General features: G+C 46.5%; 1 protein-coding gene across 1 annotated transcript in view; it reads left to right on the top strand.

Moving 5' to 3' along the window:
* The first annotated feature begins 360 nt into the window (after positions 1-360).
* ATP6V1B1 (ATPase H+ transporting V1 subunit B1) overlaps positions 361-19,077 on the top strand; it is a 75,588-nt gene continuing 56,871 nt past the window's right edge. The window contains exon 1 of the mRNA XM_082236508.1: positions 361-720. Within this exon, the coding sequence (XP_082092634.1) occupies positions 609-720 (112 nt within the window). The 5' untranslated portion in view covers positions 361-608. The remainder of the gene's footprint in view (positions 721-19,077) is intronic.

The following is a 19,077-nucleotide window of genomic DNA, read 5'->3' as shown; positions in this document are numbered from 1 at the left end:
GAGCACCTGGTCCTTCAGGGGCACAGTTACCCCATTCAGGACCAGGGAGTCCTCCACACCCACCCACCTCCTGTCCCCCAAAAAGAGTCCTTCTGTCTTGTCAGGATTCAATCTCACTCTGTTAGCCACCATGCGTCCTCCAACCACCTCCAGACACTCACACAGGACCTTCACTGCCTTCATTGGTTCCGATTTAAAAGAGAGGTAGATTTAAAAGAGAGGTAAATTCCTATCCTGTCGCCTCTTACTCAGTTAAAAAGGGCTGCAACCTTTCCCTCAATCATTTCGCTTGCCCTTTCTGAACCTTCACAATCTCCTTCCTGAAGAAAGCTGGTGTATTCCCCAACCCGACATGGCAGTGAGAATATCGCTGCTTGGGGAAAAAAAGACTTACACGCCCCAGATTTCTGCCGCGAGACCTTTGCAACATGCATCTCAAACCTGCAGCTGCCGGACAGTTTACAGGCAACAAATAATTCTGTGTTCAGGGACAACACGGAGGAGGAGGCAGATCGCTGCAGCTGGCCTCTGTCAGGCAGATCAGGTATAAAAACTTCAGAGACCAGCTCTTGCTTTCCGGCTGGCGTCTGCCTGGACTCCCCAAGGACATGGCCACAAAGGTGGAAGTGAGGGTCAACGGGCACCCCGGAGGAGTCCTGGCCGAGGCACGAGAGCACGTCCAAGCAGTGACCAGGAACTACATCACCCACCCGAGACTGAGTGAGTATTTTCGGGATGCCTTCAGGAAAAAGGGAGCTTGAGAAATCTCTTGCCCGTGCGCACTTCGAAAAGGATGCTGCGATTGCTAAGACTTCTCCAAAAACTTTCTCACTTTCTCCCACTTTCTGTGGCTTCCTCCTTCTCCTGGGGGAGAGTGCCTGGGAGGGGAGAAGACTGGGACGCTGAGGATAATGGAAAACATATTATGAAACTGAAGAGGAAGACTGTGAGAAACTAGCGCAGGAGATCTCTCTCTCTCTCTCTCTCTCTCTCTCTCTCTCTCTCTCTCTCTCTCTCTCTCTCTGGGTTCTGTTCAGCTGCCTCCTGGGCAGCACCTAATAATAATGATGATGATGATGATGATGATGATAATGATAATAATTTATTATTTGTACCCTGCCCATCTGGCTGGGTTCCCCCAGCCACTCTGGGCGGCTTCCAACAAAGATTAAAAATACATTAAAATGCCACACATTAAAAACTTCCCTGAACAGGGCTGCCTTCAGATGTCTTCTAAATGTCAGGTAGTTGTTTATCTCTTTGACATCTGGTGGGAGGGTGTTCCACAGGGCGGGCGCCACCACCAAGAAGGCCCTCTGCCTGGTTCCCTGTAACTTGGCTTCTCACAGGGAGGGAACCACCAGAAGGCCCTCAGCGCTGGACCTCAGTGTCCAGGCAGAATGATGGGGGTGGAGATGCTCCTTCAGGTAGCTTGGGTGCCTGGGGACCTGTCATTCCATGCGTTCATATGTTGCCTGGAGAATGAGGTGAACAAGAAATGGCGCCCCCAATTCCAAACCCCAGGAAAGGTTTTGCACCGTGAGGAGAGAGGGAGGATTTGGGACTGGGGTCTGCAGAGCAGCCTTGGCGAACTTCTGCCTGGGGAATACCTTAAAGCAGAGCAGCTCTTTCAGAGTCTGCCTCCCAGGGCCTGATCCCTAATTGCACAGGCGTGCTGCAGAGTGCAACACACTGGTGTGTGTTTGTGTGCGCACATGGACGCTTCCCTGTGGTTTGTGAGGTGTGTTGCGGGAGATGCATAATCACAAACACAATCGCGCTTCTGGGTATTGCTGAAAAAGTCCGCCCAGTAATAGGCGTTGGTGATGAGGGTGGCATGGGCGTAGCCTCCACCCACCCACCCCCATCAAGTAAATCAGTAAAATTGCTTAACTAACCAAGGTAGGGCTGCCATACGTTTGCAAAAAAAAAAAAAAAAGCTCAACAACTGTGGCCAAAAAAAGCTCAATAACCTTTGTGCCTGGATTTTCACTTCTTGAAATATGGCAACCCTGAGAAAGGCTCTAGCTAACAAATCCTAGCTATGCCCATGAAAGGCAGTGGTTATTGTATCGTTACTCTCAGTGCTTTTTTCTTTTAAAAAAATGTTTAGGGGTACTCTCATTTTGACTTAAGAAAACCACCATTTTATAGTTTAAATTGGGGAAAAGAAATACGGTAAATGGACAAAAGTACAAAGATTCACAAAATGTTTAGGGGTATGAGTACCCCTGTGCCCCCCCCCGAAAAAAGCAGTGATTACTCTAATTTTTAGTTTACATTTATATCCCACTTTTCCTCCAAGAAGCGCAAGTTGGCATAGGAGGTTCTTCCCCTCCCCTTTTAATCCCAACAGTCCCGGGAGGAAGGTTAGACTGAGAGGCAGTGACTGGCCCAAGGTCGCCCTATGAGCTTCACAGCCAAGAGGGGATTCGAACCCTGGTCTCCTTGGTCCTAGTCCAACACTCTAACCACTAGGCCACACTGGCTCCCATGTGCCTCATCCAGTTGGAACACAGATATTGTTCTGAGTTTTATTCTTTGTGGATCAAGTAATGTGTCCCAGGCTGTGTAATGTGTAATGTGTCATGAGGATTTATTCTCAATTCACCTGCCTGCTCATGCATCTCTCTGTGTGAATACGAAACATGAAATAATAATAATAATCATCATCATCATCATCATCATCATCATTGACCCATCTGGCTGGGCTGCCTCAGCCGCTCTCTCCATACATGTGAAAACAGGCACCTAAGTCTGCAACACTTGACTTATAATATATTTGTGGGGCTGGACTCCCACAAAGTCAATGAGCAAAGTTGAAGTCCTTCTGGGCAAGGTGGCACCTATGGTCTGCAAGCACACACAAACACACGCACCTTCGGTAAGGCAATTCCCCAATGACCTTGGCCGAGGTGACAGCTCTGGCCTGAAATCTCCCAGTTGCGGTTCCAGCCTGTCTGCATCTCAGCGCAGCAGGTCAGAAACAGCTCTGAGCTGCCCCAGCCCAACGTGGTCGGATGGGCTCTGGCAGGCTCAGAGGGTTTTATTATTAACCACAGCAAACAGGCGGAGTCTCGAGTCACAAGGAGTTGCTGGTATTTCCCCCCAGGTCTTGAAGGCGAGCTGGCTGAGGCGTGAGAGGGAGAGAGAGCGAGAAACAGAATATTGCTGCTGCTGTTATTTCAGGCACTGTTTGATTACCACACGGGTGCCAGGTGCTGTACGTAGCAGAGCCAGCCTGTGAAAGGGCTAGCAGCCCATTTCGCCTCCCAGCTTTGCCACTGGGGAGAGAGGGGAGATTCCACCCCCCCCATCACGACTTTGCATTGGCTTCTCCTGCAGCGAGGAACCGATGCAAAGCACCGCTGCTGGGAAGGGGGGTGGCGCAGGATCCAGAAAGGATATCCAGAAAGTAATCCAGAATGTGGCAGCTAGACTGGTGACTGGGCAGGCCGCTGAGACCATATGACACCGGTCTTGAAAGACCTACACTGGCTCCCAGTACGTTTCTGAGCACAATTCAAAGTGTTGGTGCTGCCCTTTAAGGCCCTAAACGGCCTTAGTCCAGTAGACCTGAAGGAGTGTCTCCACCTCCATCGTTCTGCCCGGACACTGAGGTCCAGCGCCGAGGGCCTTCTGGCGGTTCCCTCCCTGCGAGAAGCCAAATTACAGGGAACCAGGCAGAGGGCCTTCTCGGTGGTGGCACCCACCCTGTGGAACGCCCTCCCACCAGATGTCAAAGAGAACAACAACTACCAAACTTTTAGAAGACATCTGAAGGCAGCCCTGTTCAGGGAAGCTTTTAATGTTTAGTATGTTATTGTATTTTAGTGTTTTGTTGGAAGCCGCCCAGAGTGGCTGGGGAAACCCAGCCAGATGGGCGGGGTATCAATAATAAATTATTATTATAAAGTTTGTGCAGCAGGGTGTTGAAATGCCTTGAAATGGTACATAGGGACAAGCAGAGGTGACAACTCCCTGGGGCCCTTTCAGGGTGTTCCCGGCGGCTCCCGTCTAGTTGGCCAGGAAATGATAAATACAAGGAAAAGTTTCCTACCGTCCTTTTTTATTTCAGTACTTACAGAGAGAGGCTACACAACCCAGCCTCTTGGATAATGGCGTTGTCCCGAGTGAATCTCCACCTACTTCCTCATTCGTCATTCTCAGAGCATGGTTGTTTTTTTTGTTGATCTAAATGAAAATCCCAAAGTTGTCTGCGATATTTTTCCAAACAGTGCAACCCCATAGACCTTTTCCTTATTGATAATTTACTTATTTCTTAAAATGTAAACTGCTTTGACGGGTTGATTCCATGATACGATTCTACAATGCCGTGTTGGGGGGGGGGGTTAACCATAAAGCAGCGTATAAATTTTATGAAATGAATAATAAACAAACAAGCACACCAGGGCAGCTGCAATGAGTGATGTGTCAAGTTGGGCCTTGCATTTGGGTTTGTTTACCCCTCAGCTGCGCCCAGTCCATGTTCTGAGATTTAACATCTACTAAGACTGTCACACATCTGGAACTTCCCAAACATAGCTGGATTGCGGCAGTCGGAAACAATGTCCAGGCAGAAATGGCTGATGTCTGGGAACATCTGGAAGTACGTCATACCTTGGTTGTCTAATGCCTTGGTAATCATACGTTTTGGCTCCCGAACGACCAAAACCTGGGAGTGACTGCTCCGATTTCCAATGTTTTTTTGGAACCCGAATGTCTGGCGGGGCTTCCGCAGCCTTCCGATTAGCTGTAGGAGCTTCCTGCAGCCAATCAGAAACTCTCTTTTGGTTTCTGAATGCTTTGGAAGTCGAAATGACTTCCGGAACTGATTCCGTTTGACTTCCAAGGTACGACTGTATGGCAACCCATGTTAGACTCAACAATTTTTGTGTCTGGATTTTCACTTTTTGAAATATGGAAACCCTAATCCAGGGGTCTGCAAGGTTTATCTTGCCTGGGCTGGATTGCTCCCACAGAGATCCCTCCGTGGGCTGGATCGCAGGTGCGCCTGAGCATGCACGCCTGTGATTTTCAGAGTCTGTGTGTGTGCGCGCGCCACAATGTTTGGCCTCTGCGTCTGTGCCGACGCTATTTAGGGAGCCATGGAAGCGAGTCGCCATGCTGCGCCGGTTTAGCACAGTGCGTTAGCAGGCAGCTCGGTTCGGGGGTGGCTTGTGGGCTGGTCAAACAACCTCCGCAGGCCACTTCCGGCCCATGGGCCTTAGGTTGCTGACCCCTGCCCTAATCTAAGCACCCTTAATTTCTATGATCTGAAGCATGCACGGCAGATGGGCAACAACTCTAGCAGGAGCAAAGGCTAACCCACAAAGAGGGGGTGGATGAACCAGGAACGCTGGGAGTTATAGGGGGTTGTGTTCCCGGCAAAAGGGCAGAGTTTATAGGTGCATAGGGAAGGAAGTGTGCATAGGCTTCTTCTCCCTGGGTGCAGGCAAGGATTGTGCATGGGTGAGCTGAAGAACATTCCCCCCCCCCTTTCCATTCCCCTAACCCCGGAGACCCGTCTTCTGCCAGGCGTGAAGGCACACACTGTTCTTAATGGGTGCAGCCACGGCAGGGTCAGGGGTTACGACTGTGTCAGAATGTGTCTTTCCAATTGAAGCCCCCTCCCCTTCAAGGGAAGGCATTCACACCAGCGTAAAGGAGGAGAGGAGGAAAAGCGGCAAGGGGCACCGGGAGAGCGCAAAGCCCAGGAGGTCAAATCTGGGCTGGCAGAAGAGACACAGCTGGACCTTGCCAAAAAAAAAAAAACCTTCGTGTTTAGTCGTCCCATCTCCCCAGAACCACCAAAAGCGGAGGGCAACATTGGCACCTCGATGTGCGTGGAGACGTAGGTGCCAGCTCCCTGGGTGCCTGAGCACCCCCAAAATTCCCCATGAAGGGGCCGGGCACCCACACATTTTGGCGCTAGGCTATGCACATGCACAACCCGAGCACCCCCAGTCACGCACCTCTAGTGGAGGATGAGAGGGATGGTATTCAGTATTCCAGCAAAGTTTAGAGAGCTGGTTTCACAACTTCTCCCCACAGATGCCCACGTAACTGCATTGATCAGCAGAACTGGCCCAGGGTCACTTAATACCTGTTCTGCATTTTTAAGAACATCAACTTCTAGTGTGGGAGCAGCTGCCCTTTGGAACTCCCCGCCTATTGACATCATGCAGGCATCTTCTTGGCAGTCTTTTCGGGCACCTGCTAAAAGCATTTTCGTTTAGACACGCCCGCCCAGATGTTTAGAGAGATGATGCGAAGTTTTTCCTTTTTGAATATTTTAAATTGTTGCTCTCAGCTGGTTTTTCTGATCGTTTTGCTCTCCTTTTCTTTCTATAAGCTGCTTTGAGGTTTTTCATTTTGCAATCAGGCAGTGGATAAGTTTTACAAAATAAATAGATAGAACAAGCAATTTAAGAGAAGTGTAAGAGCAAAAAGCAGAACATAAAACCAGATAAAAAAAACGTTAAAATAACTAGCATACAGCTGTATCTTCTCCATGAGATTTTACAGATAACAGTAATAATTATGATTACCATTACTATTATTATGTAGAAATGACTTGCTCAAAAAAGAGAAAAAAATCTTAATTCTGTGTCCAGATTATCACTATAAAAATAATAATATTAATATTCCACCTTTTCCCCAGAACTGGGGTTTGAGGCATACAACACAGAAAGCTGAAGTCATATAAAAGATAATAGTTACATAGTAATTAAACAGTAATGGAATTAAAATGATGCAACCCCCCACAAAATAATCTATTACAATACAGATAGAAAAACAGTGAAGCATTATTAAAAGTCCTTTACTTGAAACCAGACAGCCCCCAAAGCCTGTCGGAAAAAGAAAGTCCAGCAAATGAACAGCAAGGAAGGAGCCCGTCAAAGTTCTCTTGGGAGAGAGCGCCAAAGTTGTCTGGGAGGAGCCACCACTGAGAAGACCCCCTTCTGCGTCGCCACTTGGGGAAACGGGCACTCTTAAAGATCTCAAAACCTAGGCAGGTTCGTACAAGGAATACTGTATTTCAAATAGCCTGGACGCAGTGGCATAGCGTGGGTTGTCAGCACCCGGGCAAGGCAAGTAATTTGCGCCCCCTAACCCGTGGATTTTAGCACTCAAGTGCGAGCGTGCCCCCAGATGTTGCGCCCGCCCCCCTGCACCCCCCACGCTACGCCACTGGGGCTGGGGGCGAGCGAAGGAGCCAAGGGCCCCCCCAAAGGCTCAGCAGGAATTTATTAAATTTATTATTTGCTGAGCCCCCGCGGGCTGAGGCAGCCGAAGCCCCCTCCCCTCGGGCGCCTCCCCGCCCCCTCCTCTCCTTGGGCTGTAGGTGGAGCTCCAGATCCGGGCTTGGCGAGCGCCTCTCCTCCTCCCCGGCAGGGTCCGGGGGCTTCCAGCCGTGCTCCGTCCTCGCCCCCCCCCGCGCGGCTGAGAGCCGGAGGCAGCGGCGCCCCCTTCTGCCCTCCTCCCTCTCCTCCCTCCCAGTCTGCAGAAGCAGCTGCCGCCTGTGGCTGGGCCGAGGGGATGGCGGCGGCGGGGTGCGGAGGGCTGCCCGTGCCCGGCCAGGCGTCGGTGGCGGTGTCAGCGCTGCTGCAGCGGCTGCTCCTCCTGCGAGCAGTGAGTGGAGCGCAGCCGCCGCAGCGGCGGCGGGGGGCACGCGCGCGCTAGGGCGCAAGGCTGGCGGTGGCGGCGGGGAGCCCGGCAGAGGAAGGAACTTGTCCCTTCCCTCTGGACTCGCGCCCCCCCCAGATGTTGCGCCCGGTGCGGCCGGCACCCCTGGCACCCCCCACGCTACGCCACTGCCTGGACAGATGCGGGTGGCGCTGTGGGTTAAACCACAGAGCCTAGGACTTGCCGATCAGAAGGTTGGCAGTTGGAATCCCCGTGACTGAGTGAGCTCCCGTTGCTCCTGCCAACCTAGCAGTTCGAAAGCACGTCAAAGTGCAAGTAGATAAATAGGTACCACTCTGGCGGGAAGGTAAACGGCGTTTCCGTGCGCTGCTCTGGTTCACCAGAAGTGGCTTAGTCATGCTGGCCACATGACCCGGAAGCTGTACGCTGGCTCCCTCAGCCAGTAAAGCGAGATGAGCGCTGCAACCCCAGAGTCGGTCACGACTGGACCTAATGGTCAGGGGCCCCTTTACCTTTAAGCCATATAGGGCATTATAATTCAGTGGCTCCCAGTTAGGGGTCCCAGGAACGCACCCAGGGGGTCTGCAGTCCCATTACTTGCCTTCCCCACCAACTGATTTTCAGCATTTTTGCACAGTAATATCAAAAAAAAATGTGGTCTGTTCTGGGGTTTTTTTGAATACCTAAAATCATTTGCTTATTAGGAGCTACCCCACATTTTCTTCCAAAAATTGCTTTGCAGAGATAACTATCATAGAGTTATCAAACTTTTCAAAAGTAGAGGGTCTGTGGCTTGGCTTTTGAAAAATAGGGGCTTCCTCAGTAATTAACTAATTGGGAACCACTGTTAGGGGTCATAACCTAGGGTTGCCGTATTTCAAAAGGTGAAAACCCAGATGCAGAAGTTGTTTAGCTTTTTGTTGGCAAAGTTGTTGAGCTATGCAAAGTTGTTGAGCTATTATATCTAGAGAGCACCATGGAATTGCCTATAGAACAGAACCAAAAAAAGCAGCAGCAGAAAATATGCCATTAAAAATTATCCTGAACTGTCCAATGCCTGGGGTAAGATGTACGTTTTTACCTGGCACTGATTTTTATTTTTTAAGAGCTTTTTAGTGAGTTTTATGAACAGGTATCCTAGGATTTATTTAAATGAGACAAATAAACAGACCAATTCTTCTATGTCATTTGTACATCACAAAAATAGCACGATAAATTTGTAGTGATATCTACAACGTAACAGCTCCTTATCAGCGGTCAGTGTACAAGTTCTTGGTTCGTGGCCGTGGTTTAAAGGACAGCAATAATAGGAACAAAGGAGAAACAGGCTGCAGATGAACTATTATTTATTTATTGAATTTAAATGCCGCTCTATATCCGGAGGTCTCAGGGCGGGGCACAGAACTAGGCGTTTGCATGAAGAATCCCTTTCTATTACCTGTCCTGACTCTCCCAATTTTTCCTCGGAGCCAAGTGCTGGGGGAAGGGGCCCCAATCCGTCACACGCACCTCCCGCAGCTCAATGTCCGGAGGAGAGTTTGGCATCCCTGGAAACGCCGCCGTGAGCGCAGCAAATTGTTTATTGCATTAATTTTTTTTGGAAAAGTTGGGATCTTCCTCTCTCCTTTTTTTGCGCAGTCCAGCACATTTCGGTTCACGTTCGGGTAGAGCGGTCATTCTTTGCAACCTCCCCACCCCCCTCCTCCAAAAAAAGGGGGGTATACCCCGTAGAGTCACATGACCGTGCAGGTGTGTATGGGAACCCTCTGCTGCGGGGTCCTAATTAGTGGCATAATGTGCAGCCCCCCCCGCTGGGCCTTTCACAAGCTCCGCTCGGCTGGGACGGGCCGATGTGTTTGACAGCGCTGCGCGAAGTGACACATCGCACAATGAGCAGGTTGCGCCGGGGAGGGAGGCGGAGGAAAAGCGGACCCACTAGGGACCATCGGGAAAGTTTTGGATGGCGAGCCGGGAAGGACGGAGATGTCCCTGGCGGTGATGGAGGACCCGATTTGCAAGCGCAGAAGTTTCTGGGTTCAGTCCCGCGCGGTGGCAACTCAGAGAGCTGCCAGCCAGAGTAGGCGGTACTGAATTGCATATGGACCAACTCTTTTAATAATAATAATATTTTATTTAATAATAATAATATTTTATTTAATAATAATAATATTTTATTTAATAATAATAATAATAATTTATAGTTAAAGCTATGGTTTTCCGGGGACGCGGGTGACACTGTGGGTTAAACCACAGAGCCTAGGACTTGCTGATCAGAAGGTCGGCGGTTCGAATCCCTGCAACAGGGTAAGCTCCCGTTGCTCGGTCCCTGCTCCTGCCAACCTAGCAGTTCCAAAGCACGTCAAAGTGCAAGTAGATAAATACCTTCTCCAGCGGGAAGGTAAACGGCGTTTCCGTGTGCTGCTCTGGTTTGCCAGAAGCGGCTTAGTCATCCTGGCCACATGACCGGGAAGCTGTACGCCGGCTCCCTTGGCCAGTAAAGCGAGATGAGTGCCACAACCCCAGAGTTGGTCACGACTGGACCTAATGGTCAGGGGTCCCTTTACCTTTACCTTTTATGGTTTTCCCAGTACAGTGGTACCTCGGGTTAAGAACTAAATTTGTTCTGGAGGTCTGTTCTTAACTTAAAACTGTTCTGAACCTGAAGCACCACTTTAGTTAATGGGGCCTCCTGCTGCCGCCGCACGATTTCTGTTCTGATCCTGAAGCAAAGTTCTTAGCCCAAGGTACTATTTCTGGGTTAGCGGATTCTGTAACCTGAAGCATATGTAACCTGAAGCGTATGTAACCCGAGGTACCACTGTAGTGATGTATGGAAGTGAGAGCTGGACCATAAAGAAGGCTGATCACTGAAGAATTGATGCTTTTGAATTCTGGTGCTGGAGGAGACTCTTGAGAGTCCCATGGACTGCAAGAAGATCCAACCTCTCCATTCTGAAGGAAATCAGCCCTGAGTGCTCACTGGAAGGACAGACCCTGAAGCTGAGGCTCCAGTACTTTGGCCACCTTATGAGATGAGAAGACTCCCTGGAAAAGACCCTGATGTTGGGAAAGATTGAGGGCACAAGGAGAAGGGGACAACAGAGGACGAGATGGTTGGACAGTGTTCTCGAAGCTACCAGCATGAGTTTGAGCAAAGTGTCTCAGTGTCCGAACAGAATGATGGGGATGGAGTCGCTCCTTCAGATATACTGGACCAAGACTGTTTAGGGCCTTAAATGTCAGCACCAACGCTTTGAATTGTGCTCGGAAACGTACTGGGAGTCAATGTAGGTCTTTCAAGACCGGTGTTATGTGATCCTGGCTCCCAGTCACCAGTCTAGCTGCCGCATTCTGGATTAGTTGTAGTTTCCGGGTCACCTTTAAAGGTAGCCCCACGTAGAGCGCATTGCAGTAGTCCAAGCGAGAGATAACCAGAGCATGCACCACTCTGGCCAGACAGTAAGTGGGCAGGGAGGGTCTTAGCCTGAGTAATGAAATGAGTAATGAAAGCCACTAAGGGATTTAGATGCATGGGAAGCATGGAAAGAACAAGGAGGATGCAGGTTGGACGGCTGACTATCATGGATGCTTTAGCTGAGATTCCTGCACTGAAGGTGGTTGGACTAGATGTCCCTTTCGGGTCCCTTTCAACACTACAGTTCTTTGATTCTATGACTTATTAGGTGGCTGACAATAGAAAAGGCCACTCACCACCTACCTAGCATCTGAAGTTGGGGAGCCTGGGGAAGGAAGGAGGGTCCTTAAGAGATTAACACAAGAGGCTTGATTTAATTGTTGGCTTGCAATAGAGACAACTTTTCTGACCATCACTCAAAGCAACAGGAAACCCTCAAAGCATCAGACCTCAAGGATGAAGATGCAGAAACAACGTGAAAATACCATGTGGGTGATCAAATAGTCACCAGGCAGCAAGGACCCCTTTCAGTTTCTCCCCAATAGGTCTTCTCATTGAAGGCAGCAACATGCACCGAAGTGCCAAAGGGGGCAGGATTCTGCCCCCAGCCCATTGGAAGAGATGCAATTCATACATACAGGAGGAAACCCAAGGGAGTGTTCAGGGATTCAGCTGGAAGAAGAGTTAAACTCCTGTGGATCCTCACGCAGGCCTCAATTCTGGGCTGGGTGGAGAGTAGCTCTTGATGCAACTCGTTTATTTATTTGTTCAACACAGTTTTATAATGCTTCCCCAAAGTATTTGTGTGTATGTACACACACACACACACACACACACCCAGAGAGAGAGAGAGAGAGAGAGAGAGAGAGAGAGAGAGCATGCTATAATCAATAACTAACTTCTTCCATAAGGACCGTAAAGAAGGCTGATTGCCGAAGAATTGATGCTTTTGAATTCTGGTGCTTTGAATTCTGGTGCTTTGGCCACCTCATGAGAAGAGAAGACTCCCTGGAAAAGACCCTGATGTTGGGAAAGAAGAAGGGCACAAGGAGAAGGGGATGACGGAGGACGAGATGGTGGGACAGTGTTCTCGAAGAGACCAGCATGAGTTTGACCAAACTGCGGGAGGCAGTGGAATACAGGAGTGCCTGGCGTGCTCTGGTCCAGGGGGCCACGAAGAGTCGGAAATGACTAAACGACTAAACAACAACTTCTTCCATATGACAGTTACAACTAAGCTTAAATGCATGGACTAATAATAATAATAATAATAATAATAATAATAATACCCCATCCATCTGGCTGGGTTGCCTCAGCAGGCCCTTAAGTTTCTTCTTCTTTTTTTTCTTTTTTAAATTCATCTCTATTGATTTAAAATATCATCTTACATATATATTGCAAATAGTTACATCAAAATTAAGCACAAAAATATAATAGAAAAAAGATAAAGAAAATAAAATTAAAATGCAAAGAAGAGTTAACAATAAGAAATGAATATTGGTTATAACATCCTGTCTTTTCTAATCCAATCATTCTCGTTGTACTTTTTCTATTGTCTTAATTTTATCGCACAATTTGTTTTATAACTCTTCCTGTATCTAGTATATTTATTCCATTTGTTTATTATATACAAGTATCATTCAGTTCTGCTAGGATAATGTCATTTTTACAATATAATCTTATATATTCTTTGAATAGTCTCCATTCTCTGAATATTTTTTGATTTGGGGCTCCTCTGACTTTTCCGGTCAGCTTTGCTAATTGAAAGTACTCTAGCATGAGTGATTGCCAATCTATTATTGTGGGTGTTGTTTCACATTTCCAACTTCTGGCTATCGGTATTCTTGCAGCCATAACTGAATATAGGCCCTTAAGTTTCTAAGACTTGTCAGGACAAAATAGTGCCAGGATCAGATAGTAAAACTGGGCTGCATGGTCCTTTAAGAACACCAGGAGAGCGGGCTGGAGCCAGTCAATGGCCCATACCTAGCCCAGAATCCTGTTCTTGCAATGACCAACCTGATGCTGTAAATTTGTCTAATCCTCTTTTCTTTTTTTCTTTTTAAAAATATTTTTATTGGTTTTTGACATACAAAATTTATAAAACATACCACACAATTTATCACAAATACATTCTTATTGGACTTTCATCAGCACCTCTGACAGTCCTTCATCTTAATCACTTCTTACGCATTTCCTAACTTAATGTTGCCTTTACATTCTTAACATATCACGTCTCCTTCTCCATTTTTGCAATATTTCTAATATTATTCCTCACAGAACTTCTTGCAAACCTACAAACATCGTCTGGTCATCACAAATACTTTTCAAATAATCCGTAAATTTACTCCAGTCCTCGGTAAACTTCTGGTCCCGCCGGTTTCGGATCCTTCCCGTTAGCTTGTCAAGTTCCGCATAGTCCATTAATTTCATCCTCCATTCTTCCATCGTCGGTAATTCTTCTTGCTGTCTAATCCTCTTTTCAAGCCATCTAGGTCACTGCATGCAGTGGCAGGGAGTTCCATAGTTGAACTCTTCTCTGTGTGAATAATAAATCCTTTCCTTTATCTGTCCCAAATCTTCCAACCTTCAGCTTCATTGAACGTCCACAAGTTCTAGCATTAGGACAGGGACAGAAACACTTTTCTATTCTAGCCATTCTCCTCCTATGCCATGCATAATGTCACAAATTTGTAGCATATTCCTTCTTCGAAACAGAGAGGCCCCTGAACAGCCTTGCTCCAAGAAATAAGTTGTAGGGTTGCCATATTTCAAAAAGTGAAAGTCCAGACACAAAAGATGTTGAACTTTTCTTTTTGGGGCCAAAGTTGTTGAGTTTTGCTTGCAAAATCTCCCCATCCCTCCCCCAAAAAAGAGAAAGAATTTTTTTTGGAGCAAATTTTAAGGAAATTCACCAAAATCGACATTTCCGACGTGGGTTTCCATACACCCGGATTTCCCCAAACATTTTAGTGGTTTCCAGACACTGTTTCCAAGGGCTGAATCCCTGCAATGTCTGGGAAATTCTGGACACATGGCAAGCCTAAATAAGAACCACGCAAAGAGGTGGCCAAGACCCTCCTGTCCTCCTGCCTCTGAGTAAATGAAACCTCTGCAGCCTGAATACCAGCTAATTCATGGCGAAGGCTACAAGGCTGTTCAGCATAAGCATCTCGGGTTCTGGGCAGATGAAGTGTCCTTAAGCCCCCTTGAAATCCATGGTGCTTGAGTGCATTAGTATCATTCTCAAGAAGCAGCGTTGACAGAAAACATCCCCTCCAACTTTGGGCAGGAGAGACGGCGGTGCTTGTTTTGCTCTCAGTAGATAAGGGTGTCCCAATATGGTAGCGACTAAAGGAGAGCAGTCAGGAAAGGAGCACAGCACAGCCATTTATTTATTTATTTATTTATTATTATTATTATTATTATTATTATTATTATTATTATTATTAAAGATTTTCTTGCTTTACAGAAGTATGTGTAATGTCTCTCGTATTTTTTTGATGTAATATTTTTACAAAACAGTTTCATTTGATGAGACATGGGGGGGAAGGGATGGAGGGGGAAAGATGGATGGGGGGTGTCGGGTGGCGATGTTTCTATTATGCTTAATGTATGTCGGATTTGGTGTCAGTGTTGCTTGTGCTGTTCACTTGTGTTCCTTTGGTGGTGAGAGAGGTTGGGGTTGGCCTAGGGTGTGGCTGTTCATTTGTGGTTGGCTGTGGTGATCTTTGTTTTCGTGTGTGAGTGGGGTGGGTGGGTGTTTTGGATCAGGTTAGCCATATTGATTTGTATGCTGTTGGTGGATTTTTGTTGTTGTCTTGTTGGGCTGTGTATGTGATAAAGGGGAGCCATACCGGGGTGAAGGCGTCTTCTTCTGTTTGTCCCCGTGTCAGTTTCAGTTTATTGGTTAATTTTTCTAGTAGGGCTGTTTCCCATACTATTTGGTACCATTGGTCCATGCTTACTCCTGACAGGTCTCTCCAGTGTCTGGTTATGGGGTTTCTGGCTGCTGAATGTAGGTGGGTTATGAGTTCTTTGTGGTGTAAATGGGCATTGTTGTCTTGGAAAATGTTTAGTAGGGCCAATTCTGGGGTGATGTCTAATACTTGCAGAGGTATTTTACATATTTCTCGTGTGGCTGTTGTCCAGAATAGTTGGATTTGGGGGCACTCCCAACACATGTGGAGGTATATGCCTGTGGAGGTGACCCTCTCCAGCATTTTGGTGAGGTTCCTGGGCGTATTAGCGCTAGTTTTCTTGGTGTTAGGTCAGAGCTGCCATTTTTGTGGGATGCCCGGAGTACAGAAGGACAAACCTGTCCATTCTGGTTGCCTTATTTTTTTCACAATCATCAATTCAGCTCTCCACACTTTTGCATCAGTTTATGAATTCAATCATCTCTGATGCAGATTAACGCTATGAATTTTATCTCATGCACAAACATTTTTGTACACAGTCTTGCACAATGTAGACATATTTGCACTGCTGTTTACCCCTCCTTTGCCAATATAAGCAGTTATATGCACACTAATACCTGCATTTTTGTATACAGTGCATTAGTCAGATGGGGGAATTGCATTGCAAAATTCAAGTGCGAATTTTGCAGGATGGCTGCGTTTCAGGTTATCGTTTCTGGAAGAGCAAATTTGGTTGGTTCTCCTTTAAGAACTGAATTTCTGCACTGATTCAGAAAGTGCATTGATCTACCACAAAATGTCTCGCGCTTTTACTGCCCGTGAATACTTCACTGCAAAAAAAAAAAGAAGGCGAGAGATCCAAAATTCAGAAATTCAGTACAGTTTTGTGACATGGTTTGCAATCCAGGCCACCAAAGTCAACCTTTATTTCCAGCCCCTTAATCAGCTCAAAATTTCAGTTGATTAACTGAAGCCATTTTAGCACTCCTTTGTTTCACGAGGAGTGATAGGTTCGAGAGCGCCCAAAGATCACCTGCATGGAAGTTTTGGGGATAAGCAGAATTATTTAAAGTTGACTGATGTCGTTGTTGTTGTTTATTCGTTTAGTCGTTTAGTCGTGTCGGACTCTTCATGACCCCCTGGACCACAGCACGCCAGGCCCTCCTGTCTTCCACTGCCTCCCGCAGTTTGGTCAAACTCATGCTGGTAGCTTCAAGAACACTGTCCCACCATCTCGTCCTCTGTCGTCCCCTTCTCCTTGTGCCCTCCATCTTTCCCAACATCAGGGTCTTTTCCAGGGAGTCTTCTCTTCTCATGAGATGGCCAAAGTCTTGGAGCCTCAGCTTCAGGATCTGTCCTTCCAGTGAGCACTCAGGGCTGATTTCCTTCAGAATGGAGAGGTTTGATCTTCTTGCATCTTTTTTAAGATGCTGTCTAGGTTTGTCATTGCTTTTCTCCCAAGAAGAAGGCATCTTTTAATTTCGTGACTGCTGTCACCATCTGCAGTGATCATGGAGCCCAAGAAAGTAAAATCTCTCACTGCCTCCATTTCTTCCCCTTCTATTTGCCAGGAAGTGATGGGCCCAGTGGCCATGATCTTCGTTTTTTTGATGTTGAGCTTCAGACCATATTTTGCGCTCTCCTCTTTCACCCTCATTAAAAGGTTCTTTAATTCCTCCTCACTTTCTGCCATCAAGGTTGTGTCATCTGCATATCTGAGTTTGTTGATATTTCTCCTGGCAATCTTAATTCCGGCTAGGGATTCATCCAGTCCAACCTTTCGCATGATGAATTCTGCATATAAGTTAAATAAGCAGGGAGACAATGACTGGCAGAATCCGAGACCAGGGAGAAGAGTCGGTGGAGGAAGACTGGAAAAAGTTTAAAGACTATTTACAGAAATACTGTAAAATTAATGAATGTTAGAAAAATGTTGGAATGAAGTTATATGGCTTTAGTAGAAATGGTATAAGGAATTAAGTATAAATAGATTAATAGAGTATTAAAGGGAAAAATAAGGTTAGAATGTGTTAAGACAATTATAGGATAGAAAACAGAAGAAGATGGAAAGGAATTGCTGAAACAATTAATAGAAGTGGAATACAAAAAGGGAGGCGTGAGGAGGTCGTGGAAATAAGTGAAAGAAAGATAAGATATTGAAATTGGACTGTGTTTTAAATGGTTTTTGTTTTGTTTTGTTAGTTGTATGTGTTAGTGTTTTGTAGTGTTTTTGTATTGTATTGTATTGTTGTTGTTTTTTGGTTTTTTGTAGTGTTGTGTTTAATTTGTTGGGAAACTAATAAATATTATTAAAAAAAAAAAGCAGGGAGACAATATACAGTTGGTTCGAAAACCAGGCAACGAATCAAGTAACAGCAGGTTAAAAATCGCCAAGCGGCCTGAATTATGTGTCCCTCTCCAGAAAAAAAGGGGACGAAGAGTCTGGGTGCCACCGCTGAAAACACAAGGAGATGTTCTCTGGCCTAGAGGGAAGCCTGAACTTTGCAGAGGACCCCTTAGGCTTGTTTGAGAAGGGGGGACCGACCCAACAGATGCCGGGGAAGGAGAGGGGGGGCCAGCAGAGTGGAAGCAATTAGCAACTTGGTGTCATTGGGCTGGTGCCCCCTTTGTCAGCACGGTCAATTTCCTTTGCTCCCTGCTCTGCCCCCCTCGCCTCTCCCTCCCGCCCCATGGGAGTTAATCGGACACAATGGTCAGGGTTAATTCAGATTGTCAAGGATGGGAGCTGTGAATTTGAGGGGGGAGGAGGGCGGGCAGAGGGGAGCCTCCGGGGGAAGAAAAAACACCCTGCACGCACACACACATTTTCCTTTTTTAATTTTTTTTATGGCATCCACAATTGGGCCCAACAGCTTTGGAGACACCTTTTCCCCTCTCCCCCTGACTCCCTTCACCTCTGCCAAGGAAGCCCATGGCCCACCCACTCTGCAGCCCCCAGGAAGCCTCAAATCCTCTTTTTCTTTTTTGCAGCGGCTCAAGCCCTTAATGATCTGAATTGGTGCTTTCCGGTGGGGCTGGGGGGTGGGGGTGGGGGCATCATTCTCCCCGCCTCATTTTCCTGCTTTAAAATGAAAAATGGAAAATGTTCCTTCTGCAAAATCCAGCCCGGTGGCCCGTTCCGTCTCGCGACTTCGTCTCCCACGGAGAGGAGCGGTTCTTCCTCTGCTGGGCGGGGATTTTAATTGGGCCGTGAAGTCGCGTTGCTACGGCTTATCTGCTTTGGGTTTATTTGGCCAACACTTATAAACCGCTTGCTCCAAAGAGAGGGAGGGAAAATAATATCCTCCAAGCTGCCTGTCATTCATATCATTATTATATTTATTTATATCCTACCTTTTCCCCAGACTCAAGGTGGCTCACGCAAGTTAAAAACAGCTAAATAAAATAAAATGCAAGAAGTTTAAAAACTTATAGCAGGTAGTAATTAAATTCTAATAATTAAAACAAGATTTTAAAAAACTAAATCTATTAAAACACATATAATAAAAACAGCACAGCGCTATTATTATTATTATTATTATTATGAATAGCATTAATGTAATTAATAAAATTTGTATACTGCCCTTCATCTGTAGATCAACCCTTTCCTTTAAATCGCTGTCAGTTCCCAAAGGAAATTGTCTTCTCCTGCTGGTGGAAAGACAACAAGGAGATTCAATTATATGCAAATATTCAATTATATATAAAACATGACTGAAACGCACAAACCAATTTTTTTAAAAAACAAAATCAAAATTTGCATTGTTAAAAATATCAGTAAAGCATTTAAAAGAAGCTTTAATTAAATCATCCTGTCTGGATATTCTTCCTGGAACAGGAAAACTTTCAGCCGGTGTCTAAAACAGCACAACAACAACAACAACAACAACAATTTTATTGTTCGTACCCCACCCATCTTCCTGGGTTTCCCCAGCCATTCTGGACGGCTTCAAGTGGATACAAGAACACAATAAAACATCATTATATTCAAAACTTGCCTATACAGGGCAGCCTTCGGGTGTCTTCTAAAAGTTGTGTAGTTATTTTGAGGGTTGCCCTACCTTGAAGAGCAAAAAAGAGGGAAGTCTGGGC

The sequence above is a fragment of the Podarcis vaucheri genome (assembly GCF_965113315.1).
Source record: "Podarcis vaucheri genome assembly, chromosome: 9".
NCBI lineage: Eukaryota > Metazoa > Chordata > Lepidosauria > Squamata > Lacertidae > Podarcis > Podarcis vaucheri.
Note: the sequence above shows the minus strand (reverse complement) of the source record. Positions and strands in the feature narration are given on the sequence as shown.